Here is a 20615-nt window from a genome sequence, read left to right as displayed (position 1 = left end):
TGGGCACAACCTGAGCAAGACAGAGTTTTAAAGTCACATGGAAAATATTATTTTTTACAGTTATCACCAGACAAATTCAACGGGACAGATCAACACGGGCAATGAAATTATCTGTTGGCCAGGCTGGAGAGCCCCAGGGATGGAGTCAGGTGGCGAAGGGAAGGGAGGCTTCCCTTGAGCAACGAGTCCTCTCCAAAGTCAGAGGCCGGGCAGCGCTGGGAGGAAGCTGGGGATCAGCTCGGTCTCTGCATTAGAGATTTCCGACCCGCTCGGCGCAGGAAGTCGTTCCTGTGGCTCACCTGAGGGAGTTCCTGTTATGAAGCCAGAGGGTGGTAGGTTGAGGCGCAGTCTCCGAGGGTGATGTCATCTTGGGCAGCGCTCCGTCGGCAGCGGTACCAGTGACCTGCTTACAACCTGCAGTGTTGTGACAGCCCCTCTGCTGGCCTGGCCATCACAAGAAAGGGAAGAAAGGAAAAAAAAAAAAAAAAAAGAGGGGAGTGGAATAATTTCAAAAGGAAAAAAATGTTTCCAGATTTCCTTTGTTTGAGTGAAGCATTTTCCTTTTCCACTTTATTTGAATACACCGACCTGGTGTCTAACAGATGGAGACTGTGCAGATGCACTTTTGGGAGTGCCCATAAAATACATGGCTAAAACACAAATGGAGGGATACTTTTTTTTTTTTGAGTTGTAAATTCAATAACCATTGCTGTCACCTCATTTTCCCAAAGGAATTTGCCCTTTGTTCTCCGGATAAAGCTGGAGAGAAGAAGAAAAAGAAAAAGAAAACAGTGAGAGCGAAGGGGACATTTAGGAAAAAACCCACAAATCCATAATCTGGACAAGCATTGCAGTGTACAGCGTTTGTACGTCAGGACCCCATACGAGCAGGGCTGCTTAGCAGCAACGGCAGCGCACAGCAAAATATTCTGCATTTCTTACGTTCTCCTCCCAATCTCCAGACCTTTCTAACAAACAACCAGGTCAGCTAATTGGCGTAGGCCCAAGTCTTACCCACTAGGGTTTGCTCAGAGATGTCACTTAGTCATTTGGCATGAGCACATCCCAGGCTTCTTCCTGTTCCAGCAGCAGAGTGGGTGAAGGCTTGCTTTGATTTATTAAGACTATTAACAAACAAACAGGAGAGTTCAGAAGCTTTCTCAAGCAGAAGAGCACGAGCAGAAAGGTTTTTTCCTGAAGTGGCAGCTAAAAATAGGACACTTAGAGGAAGTAAAGTTCATTAAGTGATAAAGTGGTGGCTGCAGTGATGAGAGAAGAGTTTTTTCCTTTTTTAATCTATACATTTATTTAGCATTATGTTTTCTTGCTCCTTATTAGAGTGCTAAAGCTGTGTTTATCCGGCTGAGGAAAAGATTTCCCTTTCTGTAGTGACTTTAACATGTAGCTCATCAAATACAACGGAGTTAAGAGTTTTAAACAGACATTGCCAGCCAACAAAGTACAACATTTGACAGCATTATTTGCCTTTTATATGCTCTTTGCACAGTTGGAAACAGTATGCCATTTTCAAGACACATTCCACAGTATTATGCAACAGCTTTCTTAATTTTGAATGGATATATTATTTTTAACATGTCAACTTTCGCATAAAGCATTTTAGTATTTTATTCAGTATATACCATTAATAAATTATTTGTTGCTTCCTCCCCCTGGTCTCCCCCAGCTGCACTTAGCATAGGGAAATGTTCTACTGACACTATAAAAGATGCTTTCAACTGGCACAGTCTATAGACGCTTCAATCATGAGATGAAGCACCAGGAGCGCACTCCTGGTCATACGTAGTGGACAAGCTGGCAGCGCTAAACACGCTGCCCAGGAGTTCCATCCCAAACCACCCTCTGGTGGAAAGACTTACACACACGCAGCAACCAGTTGTTGTAAAAATAAGTTAGCACCCTGTACAACCAGTGATTCCTGTTAAAAATGTTCACTTTTGGCCTGATTGCTCCAACGTCCTTTAGTCATCACATCCAAATGGTTTGGGACATCCAAAGGAAGCCAGTCCGGCTGCTTCTGTGCCAGGGAAACTTGTCCACTTGACCTGAGTTTGTTGAGAGGGCACGTATATCTCATCTCAGCAGATCTGCCCATTCTATAAGGGCAAAAAACGGATGAGATTTGATGTCTTCAACACCAGCAACGCCAGCACCAAGACGCTCCGCAGGATTAAACTGCAAAAGCTTGATATAAAAAGAAAAATACAGATGATACAGTGAGTAAGAACAAAAACAACTGCTTAAAAGTTCCAGAAAGGTCTAAGGTAAGGGACATCCTACTGTTTTCCTGCTCTATGAATTACTTTCAAGAGTGCAAAAGCATACTTGAAATTCCTAAAATCCAGTAAATGGAAGAAGACTCTCCTTTCCTTGAGTCTCAGTGTTACAGTCTTCAGAGACTACTGCTCACAGCAGGCAATTCCCTGAAGCACTGCACATTGGGACTTCATTTTAAGCGTAACCTCATTTTTAAAAAAAGAGAGCAGCAGCCAAAGCCTGTGTCGGTAGAAGTCTGGACACCGCATTTGCTTCGTGTGAACCTTTGCTCACACCGCTGTGTTACGGCTACACTTAACTTTCTGTCTCATCAGTTTTGAGTTGGTTCTAAAATACTATGATAGTACAGACAGTTCCCTATTTCCTTAAAAAAAAACAGTTTTAAAGAGTCCTACAAATGGACTAAAACTGAAAAATCATAACCCCAATGAAAGAAACAAAACAGTGTAATGGCTTCATGGAAACTTCCTAAAATTCCGCACCTCGTTTGCCTTTTAGTTGTACATCACATGCTGAATTCATGTGAAAAGGAAATCACAATATTTACATCTGTTTAAAGATACCAATCCATATAAAAGGGAATGCAAAGGTAACACTCCAAAGAGACTAATAAAGACACACAAAAATATTTTGCAGTTTTAGAGAACTGTTTATACTCTATTCAATTACAGCCAGTACAAAGGCATGATTTCTTGCTTGATTTTTCTGCAACAGCTAATAGGATAACTTCTCCCAGTTGTCACTTGGAACAATGTGTATTCATATCCTAATGCATTCAACATCTAAGTGAGTCTACATCCATAAAAAATAGGAATTTACACATTTTAAGATGGCTCTGCTATTTGCAGTCATAATGTCACATAGCAAAGGTAGCTCGGTGACAGTGAATAGTGCTGCTCCAGTATCTTCCACCGGGCAGCAGAAACCGATGCGGCCAGGGCCTCTCTGCCTTCTGCTGAAATACAACCAGCACCAGCTGGGGGAAAGTGGGCACGGACACTTGTTTCCTGGAGTTTGCCCTTCCAGAATAAATTTCATCTTAGAAAGCAGATGCAACACAAACTGCAACAGCTACCTACTGAAAAGTCACATTTCATATTCTGCTGGTAGTAAAGCATGGAGGTGCCTGAAAAAAATACCGGGCACAAAATACCAAACCATCATAAAAATAACAACTTCATCTTTCAACAGAAATAAACAGATCTCTGTTTTCTTAGAAGCTGGCTAAATGAAGGTGTTTACAATGAAGTCACCTGCACTGGAAGCCACAGCAGGAGACAACATCCGACACAGTTTTCTGTATACCCGAACACTGATCCTGGAGAGTTATTCTGTGGTGCTTTGACCTGCTTACCCTTGGCAGTGGGGGGAAGGAAAGCCACAATGACAAATTGCTATCCATGCCAAGAGAGCTTTCTTCCTTTTCCTGACAAGGTTTCCTCAACAATGAATGGCAGCTTCCTTGGATAGTCACACAACAAAAACGTGATTTACTAGCTCATATAACTGAACCTCCACCAGATAAGTCACCACCCGACACTAGAAGGCTTAACCTAACAGGCACTGGGGTGACTGTTCTCTGAACAGTTATGGCCTTGTAAGGTACCTGTGAGTGGCAGAGACATATTTGCCACTTAAACCACAAGTGGCAAAAGAGCCACTCTTTAGCGCACTGAAATAAGCAATACATTAGTCTGCAGCAAAGAACAATCCTACGCTGGCAGAGAAGTGGACTGGATGACTTCATTTGTCTTCAGTTCTAGTTTTAATGGGAGGAATTCCCTTCGTCAAGTGTGGTTTTGCTTTCCCTTAGTCTTTTGACTCCCAGAGCACCTGTGGGTGAGGGTAACAATATGCTACCACCATAACAATATAAATGCAGATTATACAAAAATGAGATTCTTCTTTTCTTGCTTCCCTTTCTACCTTTGCCAGAAACACAAAGACACATGCTTTCACCTTCAGTGAATTCATGTCACTGAGTCAAAATAAGAGGCCCAAACGTCCAGTTCCATTTCCATTAATCACTTCACAGTAACGGCAAAGAAATCAATCTGTCACCAGGTCTATTGACTCACTGGATTTTCAAAATCTCTTTCCTTCATTTTCTTCAAGAACTATACTTTCCACTCTGTTCTGTTCTAATCTACACCTAAGTGATTGCCATTATTTATGCACCTACTAGCAAGATACTCTTCAAAGCCAAAAAACACTGTTCACATATATCACTTATTCTACTCAAGTGGAACAGGCCAGATTCAACCTCTACTTCCTCAGTTAGACCAAAATTAACTAGAAGGAGGAAGATACCATTACCTGAAATTCTAGACCCTGTACCACAAGTTTATGGTCTCAGTCATGACTACCTAAAGCTAAGAGTGAACTAAAACCCGTAGTCAGTACTATTTCCATTAGTTTGAAAACTGTGTATCAGTCTGGAAGGTTGTCTATATTTTAAGGTTTCCCATTCTGTCTTTTGTTCAACATACCAGTTATCTTCTTATTATAAGTGTCATTGTATTCACAATTTAAAGTACTTTTCTTAACAAATGGCATCCAGAAGGTTTCCTGGAGGACAGCTACGGATTTTCAAGGACAACAAGGCCAAAACTTCTAATCAGTGTGTTACAGGTTTCATAGTACTTAGAGCTATCTTCCCAAATATGCATCAATATTTTTTGAGTTTAATTTAATCCATAACAAATGTTTTCATGAACGTCATATCACCAGCAGGTGTTTCCAAAGCACTGAGCATTGACCAAACTTTTTCCTTGAAGAAACGGCAAAGCTCTCTGGTTTTCTATAGACACCTGGCAGCAGAAGTTAAAGTTTCTAGATACAACAAGACAGCTGGGCAAAATTCACCGGCGCTGACAAAAGACCCATTCATGTTCCCACCAGCAGCTTTCTGTTTTTACATTTACTTCACCAGAACAACTTAGGTAGAGAAGTATTTGTCCAGCCTACACACATACCTATAGGAAACAAATTTTCCCCTCAATTACCTGCTGAATAAGTGATCTGGCCTCCTTTGATACATGGTCTGGTATACTCAAAGAAGTGTGAGTGTTTATTCCTGATGGATGGCACTCAACCAGAGGCTGGAGGGAAAAAAAAATAATAATAATAAAAGGAGGCACATACATTTATTAATTTAAAAATTGTACTGTTGGATTATCTCCTAGTTTACACTCAAAATAACACACACAGCTAAAATTTCAGTGCTTCCTCATATGAAGTACTGATTTTAGGAGGAATGTCTACGGGCACAGACGTCCCCCTGGGGACACAGTTTTAGAACATTGACTTCTTAGTGCTTGTGCTGTGCTGCTCAAATTTGAATGGTCGGAGAGTTTGCTAAATTTTGCTTTTCTTCATGCAGAACTGTCAACTAATCACCAGTTTGATTTGGCTGAGCACTCTTTGTCTCAAAATACTGAATTTATGTGTAACAGCAAGATATGGCTTCTACACTGTACCAGGAAATAATACTGAAACCATGAGGACAAATATTTCGTAAATGTACAGAAGGAATGTAAGAGAACTCTGATTTCCCTGTGGTTAAGAGAGCAGCATGGTTTGAGGGGTTTTTTCACTCCTGAGTTTGATATGGCTTTATCAAGTTACTCTGCTGAAGCTTGAGCATGTTTGGTTTCTCTGGTCCCCTACATACCAAGCAAATTGAGGGCACTCAGCTCAGCAAAGTACATCTGACAAAGACAAGCAAGAAAATCGCAACTGGGCACACGACTTGTGAGAAACTAGTGGCCAAGATGCCAGTTTTATCAAGGAACTTGCCCCCCAGCCCTACCTTGCCGGTGAGGAGTTCAAAAAGAATGGCACCCAGGCTCCACCAGTCACAGGCTTCTGTCTCTTCTAGGATAGCGCCAACCTCTGAAGACAAGACATTTCAATTAATATTAAAAAGGTCAGTTACACCTTCAAAATTAACATATATTTACAAGGTGACTGTTAAATGCTGACAGAACATATACTAAATACCACAGAGCTTTCATTATGCCTGCAATTCAGTTAGCCCTTTAGCCACCTACAGACTGCATTGTTCAAACACAGCAACACTATACATTTCATGCATAATTTGCCTTTTCTGTGCATACATAGGCATTTTCAAGGCTTGTAGGCATTACAGTTAGGATTCTTCTATACCAGACTAAAACTGGATGGTGATACACAGTAAAGCAAAACATACTTAAAGAATTTCCCCTGGTCAGAAGAGCTGGACTGACCAGAGTGGCCCGACACATCCGTAAAAGCAGCACAAGGGAGGTTCTAAAAGTCTACTGCGTCCCTGAGCTCTGTCTTAGAGGGCAGCATTAGCCTCGTGGCTAATCCACACCCTTCACTGGGATCACCATGTGGAGGGCTTTCCACAACAGCTCTCTCGTCTGTTGGGAATGGGTGCTGAACCTGCATCACATCGCCTAACCGCAGTCAGCAACTGTGTATTGCTACAGCTCAGCCCAAACTGCACCGAGGTACAAAAAGTTGTTTTCCAAGGCACCCAGCTGGCACCCAACACTCTCTTATTCCTGTCCATGCACAAGAGACAGCGGAGAGGCGAGGTGGGAGGTACAGAGTCCCTGGCAATGCACATTCACATATGCAATAGCCTGACGCATGCAGAAAACAAGGCCTTCACTGACTCAGGCTTTAAACTACAAAAATTATTAAATACAAACACACCACGCTGTCTGCTCTAAAACAGGCAGAAAAATGGATTGCAGTGAAGATGAAATCTTCATTTTGACTGTCAAAAAAATGCAGAAGCTGCACTAAAATAGCTTTGGTGGCAAAAGCCACACCAGCTTCCCAGCAGAGGACAACAATTAGCATATAGTCACATAGCCGTGGCTGTGAAAAACATTGTGGCATGCCTGAAAAATCTTGCTCATCACTTTATGGAGCTGAGCATGAGCGTGGCCAAGGAGAAGTAGAGATGAGTGACACTGCAGGGTCAAGGGAAGGAAGGCAGCAGCCCCAGGCTCCCCCAGATGCAGAGATGCACTGAGATGCTGAGCAGGGGACACCTCATAGGACCAGGCCAAGGGTGCTGCTGCAAGAGCAACAAGGAAAGATGGGTCAGATTTTGTATCTTGAGGTAGGACATCCTTCACATTGAAAAGTTTGTTACAGTTAATTGTGTTTGAATGCCCAAAACATCACTATAAGGGCGACACACATTAGAATTTATTCCATTCCTTACAGATTAACACTTCTACCAGTATGGGGAAACTTTTACAAAGATATAATGGCAGCCACATGAGGAACCGCATCAGCATAATTACATGTATTTTTCAAATGTTTTAAGATCCCAGGCAAGCATCCAGAGGAAGTTGAAATTAAAGTAAACTCAGAGAATTTGTGTAAAAATCAAAACCCGTTCTTACAGCTTAATTTTATGTCCCTTCAGAAAGGAAGAACCTTTTAGGTAACTGCCCTTTAAAACAGAAAAGCAAAACAAACAAACCTCAGGCCTTTCCACATGAACCAGCTGTCGAAAGGTTTTCATAGCATCTCTCAGTGAAACCTACTGAATGGAAACGCCTTTGCAGTCTGACTGTGATTTCTTAGCGCTGTGTGTTCCAATTATGTACATTCAATAACCACATAATATGAATGGAAAGTAAAATCTAAAATCAACTACTTTAGGCTTCTTTAGAGCAGAGTTTTCTTTCCCACATGGCTTTAATCCTGTGGATATTGTAGACTAAGAGAGCTTTCTTCCAAACAAGTGAAGATTTTTATTTTTAAATTCCACACTTATTCCAGAAAAAGGATAATAAAGGCAAGAGTTGATTGGGATTGATTACTACATTCTCAGTTCCTATACTACCATTAACTTCTCTGTATTGACACATCTTAAATTTTAGAATAATGCTACAAAAGAAGATAATCCACCCTTCCACAAAGACATTCAGTCGGGATGAGTCTCTTGAACTACAGCCCAATAGAAAAAAAATATTCTAAAGGTGAAAAAACAAAACAAAACAAACCAACCAACCAAACAAAAAACCATCATTCTGAGCACGGGGAAAATAAATATTACAAAAATTCACTTCCGACTTTTGGTATTCTTTCCTTTTATTTTGGCAATCACAGATGCTGATCCAGCTCTTTGAAGTTTCAGACTTTCACAGCACCAAACGCTGTTCATTATGGGAAGCCGATGTAACCTTACTTCATTGATGAAGAATATGGACACAGAGCCGAAAGAGCCAAAAAGTAAACTAGAGTCCACTTCTCCAAAAACCAACACTTTCAATATATGCCAAGTCAAAACAAACGTCATTGCAGATCTCTTGCAAGAGCAGCTCTAAACTCTTCTATCCACTTTTGACCATGACCAAAAGGACACAAGTGGGATAAAATGAGAACAGTCAACAGAGATTATGACCTGGGCTGAAGGGCCCTGGCCGGGTTCTCGGGCACAAGGCAGAAACTGCGGGACAAGTCATCTGAACCAACACAGAACTGAAAATGGAAAACTCAGCTGAGGGGAAAATCCGAGCATCCTTTTTTTCAAAAACTAAATTTCAGCTCAAATTTTCTGCTGTTCTCTAATGTCTGCTTTCCTGCTGTTTTCCCTAGGTCCCAAAGTTTCTTTACTTTGGATTAAAATAAATGTTTTCCTAAAGACCCCAAAACAAACCAACCAAACAACAACAACAGAAAAGCCCGCCATATCTTCAACACTACAAATAAACATGTGTTGTTTACATTCCCTTACTTTGAACAGGTCACATTACTTCTGATGCAATTCGCTGATCATAATAAGTTCAGGATATCACAGCAATATAACTGCATTTTATCTTGACTACACATCATGGGAAAATTTAGAAACTATAGATTATGAAGTGCTTTCGAGTGATACAGAGTAGCCAGCTAATGTAATATACCACATAAGGCATATGCTTTTTTTAAAAGCTCTAATATTGCAATAAATCTGAACTACAATATCTGCCTGCACTAAGAAAACATTTTCATCTCAATCCATCAGCAAAGTAATTTAGACAATAAATGGTAGCGACCCATAAGCTTAAGTGAATAACATGGGGATATTTGTGCCAATTCTTTTACTTCATGAACCCTGAAATCAAGGACCTTATCCACATTTGTACAAACAAAAACATATGCACCCACGTGCACCGTGTTGGTGTTGGGCTAGCAGTACAAAACTGGCAGAAAAAAAAATAATAGCATTTTCAAATACAAAGCCCTTTTAAATAGGATAAATTTAAGAAGTGGGGTGAAAGAAATATTGCCAGCTCTTCCAACTTTACTGCAACTTCATTCAAAGGGGGAGCTTTCGCTTCCTTCTCCCTTCCTGATGCACACTCATACATCACGTAGCACCAGGTAGGACATGCCAGCAGCATCCACTCAGGTAAATGAAGGGAAGGAGATTTGCAAAATGCTGTCAGGTCCAGACCGAGACTGATGGTCCAGGTAAACGCCTTCGCTACCCAGCACTGTCTTTCCAGAGCAGCCGGCTCAACTGAAAGGCCATTTCTTTCTGGCTTCCGTACTTATCTCAATATTTGCATTACACACAGTAACACCTTACTTCCTCAGAAGGGATACGTAGCTGACTACGCTCTGTATTTTTGAGCAGAAGCACCAGTTCTAAAGCAGAAAAGCAGGACTTCACCTCTTTTGAACACACATCCTCAATAAAGTTATTAACCATAACAGCGAGGCTGGTTTTCTCATTCTTACTTCAGAACCTTAAGACATAGCCTTCATGCTGAAGGATTTCAAAGGTTTTTACTATCACACCTCAAACATTTCTCCCAAATACAGTTTGCTCCAGGGCTGACAATAAGACCTCCCAACGCACACACAGAAACACTAGTGAACGTAACAGAAGCCAAGCTTAAAGGTGGGCTTGGGCATTCACTGTACAACTTAGAATCTCAGAATCATTTCAGTTGGAAGAGACCCTCCAGCCATAACCTAACTCTAGCACTAAATCATGTCCCTAAGAACCTCATCTAAATGCCTTTTAAACTCCTCCAAGGATGGTTACTCCACCACTGCCCTGGGCAGCCTGTTCCAATGCCTGGCAACTCTTTCCATGAAAAGTTTTTTCCTAATATCCAATCTAAACCTCCCCTGGCACAACTTGAGCCAATTTCCTCTTGTCCTATCACTTGCTACTTGGGAGAAGAGCCCAACCCCCTCCATGCTACAACCTCCTTTCAGGTAGTTGCAGACAGTGATAAGGTCTCCCCTCAGCCTCCTTTTCTCCAGGCTGAACAGCCCCAGCTCCCTCAGCCGCTCCTCATCAGACTTGTGGTCCAGACCCCTCACCAGCCTCATCACCCTCCTCTGAACTCTTTCTAGTACCTCGATGTCCCTCATATGATGAGGCCAGACTGCTCGTGAATCATCAGAACTCACCCAAAACTTTGTAGCATAAACTGCAACACTGAAACAAACCCCATGCATCTGAATTAGGAATGAGACCATAAATCAGCTCACAAGAAAATAGGCGGTAGGTGGAAGTACTGCTTATTCCAACACCTAAGCGTCAGGAAAGGCTTCGTGTTGAGGTGATTTTTGCAGAATTAAGAAGGGAACCATTTGACTCTTGGTGGATTGACAAACATTTCAAAAGCTGAATCGTCCCCTTTCCTTACCCCGTGTTTCAAGCAGAAACAGCAGACCTTCCATTATCATTTCTGCATTGGTAAGAAAATAAGGAGATCCATCTGAACCACCATCAGGTGTCTGGAACCATTCAGGAAGAAATGGACTTGTCCAACATCCTGAAAACACCAGACACCACGTTTTCCTCTTCTGTGGCCATTAACATAAACAGTATCGCAGCAAAAACAAACAAACAAACAAAACCAAACCACCAAAAAAAAATAAAACCCACACCACATTAGAGTCGCTTCAGAAATTCTATTTACCTTACACTCATTTAAATTTAAAGGCTTACTATTTTATCATATTTTAATATCTATATATGTAAAGAAGCATTTGCAGAGAACCAAGTAAAATGAGTCCAAGCTAATTTACTCTAGGCAGACTCAGTCAGCCATGATATCGTAAGATACAGTCACTAAATAACAGATCACACAAGCAATCTGGCCATAATGCTTTGCCTAAAAGGCTTTAGCAATTTATAAAACACAGTATTGAACCATGTATGGTTAAGTATAAAAAGTTTATCATGGTCTTTAAACAATAAAGTAGTGAAGCAAGTCCAATGAACCTCTGCTAAGACCAAATGGAGTATGAAAATAGGAAGTTTCATCTTAAAGGTATCAAAAACATATGAGCATCTATGTTCCTCTTTGGAAGAAATTTCCTCATGTCACTAAAAGAATTAATAGAGGGAACTGTGTTCTTTCTTCTCTTTAGGAGCCCAAAATGGAATTAAAACTTCCTCTAAAATGATCAGGTGCCAAAGGAGACAAAGAAACTTTTTACTGCTCTGTCATCAAAACAAAGCAAACACTAATTAACCTTTCAGCCAGCTCCATTTATTTTCAACAGGCACCTTCTATACTATCTTCAAGTTTCAGTTCCATCCATAATAATAATAATAATTAAAAAAGTAAAAAAGAAAATAAATAAAATCCAAAAACAATCACACCACACAGGTAAATTACAGTTTCTTCCATAGTTATTAAATGGCTTTTATGCCAGCCAGACTAAAACACCAGATTTTTACAAATCGACAGCTTCAGTACGTCTTACTGCTTATTCTACTAGAAGGTCTATGAAAAACCACAAGAACATGTACTTCACCTGAAACATGGAGTGTTCTTACAACAAGCCCAAGTGCCAAACCACATCAGATTCTTTTCAGAAAATACCTGATCCTCTCCCCAAACCTCTGCGTTCAATTACCTACTCCACGTTCATGACATGTCACTATTCTGGGAGCAGTCAGTCGTCATTGTTTTCGGTGGGGCACTCAGGTGCCTTTGGAAAGCTCTACTGTTGCTGCACAGTTGTTACTCCCAGCTTCCCAATAATCAGTACTTTTTTCCTGCAGTGTTATTCACAAAAGCTACGTATTTTTTTCTTGTTAATGTTTAGCCCTGTTTCGTATTGCCAGGGCTCTCCAAATCAATCCAGCTCATCCTTCTGTCTTTGCTGCTCAAAGCTCATTCACCTGCCCTGTTTTCTATTTTCCTTTTCAGGATTATCCCAAGACATTACTGTCACACAAAAAGCCAGGACAGAGTCAGAGGAAAAATCTAGGAAGTCCAGTCTTACACTATAACCAGGAGACCAGCCCACCCCTCGACACCTCTCAGGGTCAATGGCACTTTAATCTACCACAGTTATTTTTGCTTCTTAAACAACCTACTCAAATTAAATTACTATAATACAGAACAGCAGATTTAATGAGTGCCTGCAAATTCTTATTGAAAAACACATGCACAAATAATATGCAGGTTTTCCAGCATCAAATATCTATTTGGTAAACAGAGGGAGAGCATTTTTTCCTTATTCAGTAAATAAAAATTAGAGCATACAGGCTAATAATAGCAACCTCGCAATTTTTATTTTCATGCCATATGTTTTAGGTTATCAGCTGCACTTCACATCTGTATTTTCAATTGTCTAAGACCAGGAATGACATCTTCATTTGCAAGTACGAAAATCAGGCTGCACACTGAAACATTTTGGTCTTTTGCAGGACAAAATTATTTACCCACAAAGCCTTTTTTTTTTTGCTTAGGTTTTGCATCGTGTACAATTAGTAGCAGGTTAGTTAAAACTAAATATACCATATATTTCTGTGCAGGTTTCTGTGAAGGCTGGTTTTTGTAAATAAGGTTTCATTATAGCACCCTGGTTATGAAAGCAGTAAGAATAATACGATAAATTACCGACGGCCAGTTTCCTACTTAAATTTTCTACGAAGCTAAGCTCCCTTTGGCTTTATGATCTCAACATGAAAATCACCAGTTTTTAGTAAATACAGTTGGGTGAAAACTCATTGTTCGGACAAGAAAGAAAAAAGGTTCCAAAGGCAGGGCCACTGTGAAATCTCGTCCTCCGAAAACACTACAGGGATGTGACAGAACACATCCCCGCTGCTGGAACGAGAAGTCGGAGAGTGTAAATAAAGCATTTCATTCACACATTGTATTTACACAAGGTGTTAGACCAGCAAGCCGCTTCTACAACATGACACTTCACAGGTTAGATCAAAAAAGTACCTAAAAGATTTCTCTTTATGAGTAAATCTTCAATTTAATCCGTTTTAGTTGAAAATAGTCTTGACTAGGCTGTGGCTGCAGACAATTTTGTTTCTCTCACAGGGATGAAGCATACTACAACAGCACTTTTTTGAAAAGTTACTCGTTTGGTTTTAAAAATCATGACTATCAAGAATGGAACATAATTATTACTCCATTTAAAAGGTAACAACTCTTTATATTTAAGATCACAAAGTTGGCAAAACTGATACTTAAATAACAGAAGGTGATCATTTGCATTTCAAAATTCATCTATCTTGCTTTTCCCTCAATTAGACCAAAACATGTTGATTCACAGGTTTGTGTGTGTGTTTCTTTCTTTTTTAAACTTATTTATAGAGCAGAATAATGGCCCCCCTGCTAGGCTGGCATTTGCTCAAGTTTCTGTCCATGTAAATTGAATCTGTTACTGGAATTTTCCCCCCTTCAGAATACCAAGGCACATTAACCAAGAGATAAAGAGATACATTGCTGATACTATCAGCCACCAGGCAGGTGGATAATGCGAGGGGTTTTCTGTTAGTTTTTGTGGGGTTTTTTGGACAAATAAGTGATAAGAGTTCTCAGGGGGCATGGAGAGCAAAGGGCTGTTTAAACAGAAGTGAATCATTCTCATCCGATGCACTATTAACTTTATATTCAGACATCAGCTGCTTACACTTTAAAACATTCAGAAAACAAAATTACTACAAAGAGCAGGAAAGTTAAAGAAAAATAAAAAAACGCAAACACATAAACCTCATGTTTGTCACCTTAACCGTATTAATGCAGCAAAAATTCTAAGTTAAAGTGCATAATTTCTTCTTTAAAAGCAAATATGTTATTCTTGGCCAAAAGCCCCACAGTTTTACTTGAAGTGGTGTTGAGTTTATAGGGGATGATTTATAATCCATCATTTCCCTTGTGGATTAGAGAAACAACGTTTGACTTATCATAGGTGAACAGCAAAGATTTAGTTTGGCCATCAATCAAAGTACAGCACGGGTGCTACTTTTAAGCATCTGCAGATAGCTTTGCTGTTGCTGTAGTTGCTTCAGCACAAACTTTTTTTTTTAAATTGAGTAGAACTATGCAGGAGTAAAGAGAGTTACCCAGCTTTACCAACAGATTCAACAGCACTACAACACACCGCGACTCCGAGCTTGAGAGCACAATTCTCGATATGTAAATCGTTACAAATAAACTGCATCTTCTGTGAAGTCAGGCGAACGAGAGGCAGCAAGTGCAGCCGCAAAATCCATTAATGGTACAATGCCACCTGCCGTCAAAAGCGCAGAAGTGCCGCTTCTTGCAACAGATCCAGCCCTGCTTTTAATTTATGCACGATATAAAGTCACGATTGCTATTCCACACAAAATTAATTCTATTGCTAGTACGGAATAGTATGCAGCATTTTACGCCCTCTCTTCCCTCATCTTTTTGACACTTCTTCACTTATAATGTTTGCATTTGTTCTAGTCTTTTATACATACATTGCATTCTACATTTGCAGCCACATTGCCTCTCTGCTTTTTGTAGGATAATAAGAGTGGGGCGAGTCCTTGCTGTTCACCACAGCAAGGGTCTAATCACTGTTTCTGTACCAAAACTACCCTTGTTTTGCTTTAATACAAGGTCACAACCTGGGGCACTGAAAGCCCCAAACACAAAATCCTAGATCCTGAAAGCAAGCTCCACATAGTTGGACCTCTGCTCTCCCCTGGGTCTGAAAAGCTCCAATGTTAATACATTATTAGCCCTCACCCCTCTAGGAATTAGATTCTGATATATAAGTTGTGAAATTTAGATTCCATATTTTCCTTGAACCAATAAAGCACCTTAAAATTTAAATATGTCATTAGGCACTTCACTTCTAAGCACTTTATAACTCGTGCTGTAAAACAGTAACACCTGAAATCCTGTTGATTAAAAAGATAAAATAATTTCAAATACATTTTTATGTCTTTCATATAACTCTGCAATATGATTTCCTACAATTTTGAATTGAAGATATCCTGCAACCTGTTTAACTTGCACATTCACCTTCTCCTTTTTCTGCCTACAAAATTTGCTCCTCAAAAACCAGTGCAGAAACAGAACTACATCCCAGGACTCATCACCTGTTCTCAGTCTCCAACACCAAAGCCTAAAAGGCAATGCTTTGATAAAGATACCTTCCCTTTCTTGGATAATTTTGAGTGCAAATAACAGAACACTGAACACTTCTAATAACAAAACACTGAATCACGTAACATGGAAGTTACTGCATCCAAATCCTCTTCTATCCTGAGTTCCTATGAAAACACACACCGAGCTAAACACATGGAAACAAAATTGTACCAGCCAAGTTTACTGCACCCTTCAATCAGGAGAGAAAAGGAGAGGAAAGGCTGAGTACCCAGGGGAAGGCAACAGCACACAGTACTGGCAACACCAGGAAAATTCAGAACAAGATAAAGACTCGCTTTGATTCACTTTATTCAGTCACTGTATTGTAGCATAAGAAATCAAAAGACCTGATTAAATTTTGGAAAGATCACTTGTTCATCTCTGCAAAACCGTAGCCGTTCTTTCAGCAGGAAAAAAGCAAGCTGTGAAGAACAGTTACGATCAGTTTTGAAAAGCAACTTAAAAATAATTATTTTAAAATAATAATAATCTAAAAAAACCCACAAAGTTGCCAATTTCTCTTGGTGTACTGAAGCGCAACTATAATTTCAAAATCCTGTTCCAAGAAGCAGTTTGTAGAGCAATGCTATCACACTAAAGGGGAGACGTGCTCCAGGGACACAGTAAACTCCTTACAATGAAAAATGATCATCCAAATAAGTTTTGGGGTTTTTTGTTGTTTTGGTTTTACTTTTTGTTGTTGTTGGATTTGTTCTGGTTTGGGTTTTTTGTTTGTTTGTTTTCCCCCTAACATCAGAGCCTAAAGAAAGCCCACTAACATGACTATTTTTTTAAACACTGATCAAAAGTTCTAGAGCAAGGTTTACCAGCAGCAGTAGCCCTAAGAAAGCTGCTTTGGACTCAGCTATACATCTTTATTGAAAGTACAGGTTTTAAATCATTGCTCAGAATAGCATGGCACTTAGCTCCAAAATATATTTTGCACTGCTAACTTATACCAAGTGTTACTCTCCTATGCAAAAATTAGCATGAAATAGCTATACTAAGAGTAGACTTTGCACAGAGAACACTAAGATCAAGAAACATGAAAGGTAGGAATCACAGAGCAGCATCAATTCAGCCATCTCACATATATCTAATATTCGCATTTGCAAATATTCATCTTGTAGCTCACCAGTCACAGACACAGAAAGCAAACGGCAGCTCAGGGTAGGGCAGAGAGGGCGGAGAGGCGAGAGCAACTTAACCAAGGAAAGCCCAGGCGGACACCGTACCTGTGCTGCGAGGTGGAAATAATGATGGCACGGAAAACTTTATTCTCGCATTTGGGGACTTTTAAATATTATTTAAACCACTCCCTAAACACTTAATTACTGCAGGAGTTGGCTGGTTGGGGCTTAGGGGGCAAAAAAAGCCTCTCTTTGGATCCTCATTAAAATATGGAAAAATTAAGCTTTGACTTTCACAGCTCATTAATGGTGACAGGGTGGGAAAAGGCTGCGCTTCCATCTTTGCTACTGCCCGGCTGGGAGAGCTTTGTGCGAGGCCGGGCGAGGGAGGCAGGAGAACGCCGCTTTCTAACACGGCGGGTTGGCAACCAGGACACGGTTCTAATTTCACAACCACAAGAATTGCTGGGATTCTCAAATGCAGGGATGCCCCAATTTTCTTGTTCAATTAAAGTGGGGCGAGGGTAGAATGAAGGTGTTGAGTTTGCTCTGACAGATAAAAATAATTTCTTCCCTGTTTCTCTGTCATACCTGCCATTTCCCCTTTGACTTGCACCTGGACAGCAAAGATTTTTATTTACTATTAATCTCAAGATGCTGGCATTCAAATTTTCATTGAGATTCTACCACCCTTTTTTCACAGAGATCAGTTCCTTACTTTATTTCAGGCACACTTTGGCATCAGGTGTTTATTTGTCTTCCATTGCTGATAACTCTTATTCTTCAGCTGCATTTTTGAGCATATTTGCAGACTCAAGCCTGAGGACTACCTGCACGCCAGGCTGCAATGCCTAGGCAGACCATGCGCTCAGCAGAGAGAGTACGTTGGCATTTCAAATTCAGAATAAAAAAAGAAAAACTGATAATCTGAATAGCCTCCCAGTACTCATTCAACTCTAAAACTAGTTTTCTTAAGCTAGCCATGAAATTTTTAAAACATGAAGTTATAAGACACCCGACTTTTGGCTGTCACTACCATTTGACCACTATATTAGCAGAAAATAAATTGGAAAAAGGAAAAGAGGGAGGGCTCGGTTTCAAGTGCCATCCTTGCTATAAAAACCCAAGAGATATTGATTTTATCACCCTCGTGATTGATGAAAGCAGTTCTAAGAAAAGAGCTCTCTAAACTGTTTCAAAGCCCACTGTAGCTCATCAAAAATGTCAGTGGCATCTCTGAGCCTATTAGGGTTGTATTTTTCAAACTGCTATGCTGGTTTTTTTCCCCATGTTCTTTGCATCTTTTTGTATTCTTAAGACTCTCAGCGTCATCTTTTCAGCCTGCCCTTTCCCTTATTTGCTCTCTTCACTTATCGGAGTGTATTCACACATAGCAAATAACTGCAAGAAAACAAAACATTCCTTAAATTTGCTTAAACAAGACATTCAATAAAATTACGCTTTATGAAAACGATCTAACAACCACCACCACGGCTCAGCAATAAAGCAGTTATGAACCCTCTAGCTTTTTAAGACATTCAAGAAAAAGAAAATTCAGACATTGCATGATCTCGAGCTCTATGCCATAGAGGCTCTGTGAGAAAGCGAAAGCTGCTCATCTACTTTCCAAGTGAAACATTGTAGGTGATTGCTCTAACCTGGGGCACAGTACATCCTCTCTATGGCATCGTTGTCACAGGAATCTTCAACCTCCCTCCACCTGCTAAAATACGTTAGCTGAATGTGTCCTAAAAACAAAACGACAGGAGAAATCAAAACATTTTTCCCTTCCATTTTCTGCAGAAGTGAACTGTAATTACTCCTTTTGTAGCTAAAAACAGTATCATTAAGAATAATGGCATCATTAAGTACTAGAAGCTATTACTGGGGGTGAATTTGCTGCACTGATAATGAAGCTCTAGACAGGAAATGAAGATACTAATTACAAGATAAAACGCCTACTCAGTTAATTGGAAGCAACAGCGAATAAAAAGAAATGCATTTGCAAAAGTTCCTGACCTCTATCATTCAATAAGATGTTGTTTGGGTTCAAATCGCGGCACACAATTCCTTCTCTATGTAAAGCATCAAGGGCTACAACCATTTCAGCTGCCCATCTTTGAATGCAATCCTCTGGGATATAAAACCTGGAGGTTACCGCTAATCTTTCGTCGAGGTCCTGAAAAATTTGATGTATTTCCTTCTCCCCTGCTACTGCTATTTTGTCTTCCCTCTTTGGTGCTGTCTTTTTACTCTCAGCTGCTGATAACACAGATGGGTCTGCTCCCTCTTTCCCAAAGTCTTCCGTTTGATCGGAAAATAGCAAGACTGCTTCGTTTCTTAACACGTCTCCGTCCAAGCTAACATCTTGAGCACCTGAAAGCTGGCTGGAAACAAGCAAACTTTCTTCTTTGCTGGCCACATTTAAGGAGCAGTCTCCAAGCCCTTGAAACGGGGTGCCATCCTCTGAACTACCTACCTCTTGCTCAGAGGTAAAGAGGGTGCCAAGAGCTCCCTGAGGGACACCGCTTTGTCCATGTGCTGCCTCGTGAGAAGAATCTCCCACTTCTGGTGCCACATGATCTAGCTCTTGATCAAATGCTTTGCATGGTTCTGCAGAATTATTTAATTGTAAGACATCAGGCTTTTCTAATAACTTTACTTCCAACATGTCCCTATCAGTTTTTGTAAACTTTGTTGGCCTTGACATTGCTGCCTCTTCTGTTTCATCAGACATACCAGGTAAGTTTATCAGGAGATCAGGCCTTCCTTCATCAACACTATTTACATCATCCAAAGCAGCATCCCTAAAGGAGATAACTGGCACAGAGTCATTTGAACCCCTGCTTACAGTGTCATGAGCTCTCACACCCATTTTGGTCTCCAGGGCATCCAAGCTTCTGTCGTGATCTGGGACAGAAAATAACGGCTTCAAAGGTTCTGATTTCAGGTTATATAATTTTTCTCCAAAATCAAGCCCCAGGAGCTCACTAGTGCTATCTTTGCTGTCTATCCTGAAGAGTTCCATGGGGCTGTTCTTGGATCTAGTTAATGAGTCCAATATCCTAGTAGGACTAGCTATTTCCGACTCGGTGTCATCAATGAAAAGCTTTCGTTCCTGAGATGCCATCTGAGAGGTGAAGCTGTCACTGCCAACGACGCTGCACTTCTGTAAGCTACTTCTCTCTTTGGTATTTAGACCTTCACTCTCCAGTTTAACCACCGGTTCCTCATTTAGAGACCCAGAATCAATTTTTTCTTGCCCGTATTCATTGCATAACGTTAAATAACTAGTAGTGCACTCCTCTTCAGAGCTGGATCCTGAGTCCAACCACTTTGAACTCTCTTGGCCATCTTCCTGGTTGCTGCTGTCATCCTGAGAGCTTGGCGTGAGGCTGCTCTTCAGTGGGACCACCTTCAGCATGCTCTCCCCATAGCTGTCTCGGGAATCAGCGCTGCTGCCCATTTCTTTAGGACTAGGTGTCGGCTGCTCCAGGTAAATTTTAGTTGAACTGGACGTTCTCCGTTCAGGAATTTCAAAGCTCTCTTCAGGACTTCTGTTTAAGAACTTACTGACATAAGACCAGAGTTTTCCTCCTGCAAGAAAAGAGAGAGGAAATAAATAAATAAATACATAAATAAATCTCTCAATTTCACACAAAACAGAATTGGTTTCATTATTAAACAGGAAAATACCCTCCTTGTCACAATACACCACCTCCTCGTGTCCACAGAGCAAGTTGGATCTACTGCCTCAGGAGGAAATAATTACAGGGATCACAACTTCCTTTTCAAG

The 20615-nt window shown here is 40.5% G+C and overlaps 1 protein-coding gene across 5 annotated transcripts in view; it reads right to left on the bottom strand.

Annotated features, from left to right (window-relative positions):
• Positions 1-1279: 1279 nt before the first annotated feature.
• RPS6KC1 (ribosomal protein S6 kinase C1) overlaps positions 1280-20615 on the bottom strand; it is a 90046-nt gene continuing 70710 nt past the window's right edge. For all 5 annotated transcript variants that reach the window (XM_065058417.1, XM_065058418.1, XM_065058419.1 and 2 more), the window contains 5 exons: positions 18839-20416; positions 18478-18567; positions 6107-6189; positions 5301-5396; positions 1280-2202 (listed from right to left, as the gene is read on the bottom strand). In XM_065058417.1, coding sequence (XP_064914489.1) covers positions 2092-2202; positions 5301-5396; positions 6107-6189; positions 18478-18567; positions 18839-20416 — 1958 coding nt within the window. In that variant the 3' untranslated portion in view covers positions 1280-2091. The remainder of the gene's footprint in view (positions 2203-5300; positions 5397-6106; positions 6190-18477; positions 18568-18838; positions 20417-20615) is intronic.

The sequence above is a fragment of the Columba livia genome, chromosome 3 (assembly GCF_036013475.1).
Source record: "Columba livia isolate bColLiv1 breed racing homer chromosome 3, bColLiv1.pat.W.v2, whole genome shotgun sequence".
NCBI classification, from domain to species: domain Eukaryota; kingdom Metazoa; phylum Chordata; class Aves; order Columbiformes; family Columbidae; genus Columba; species Columba livia.
The sequence above is the reverse complement of the archived record's forward strand: the minus strand, read 5'-3'. Positions and strand labels throughout refer to the sequence as shown.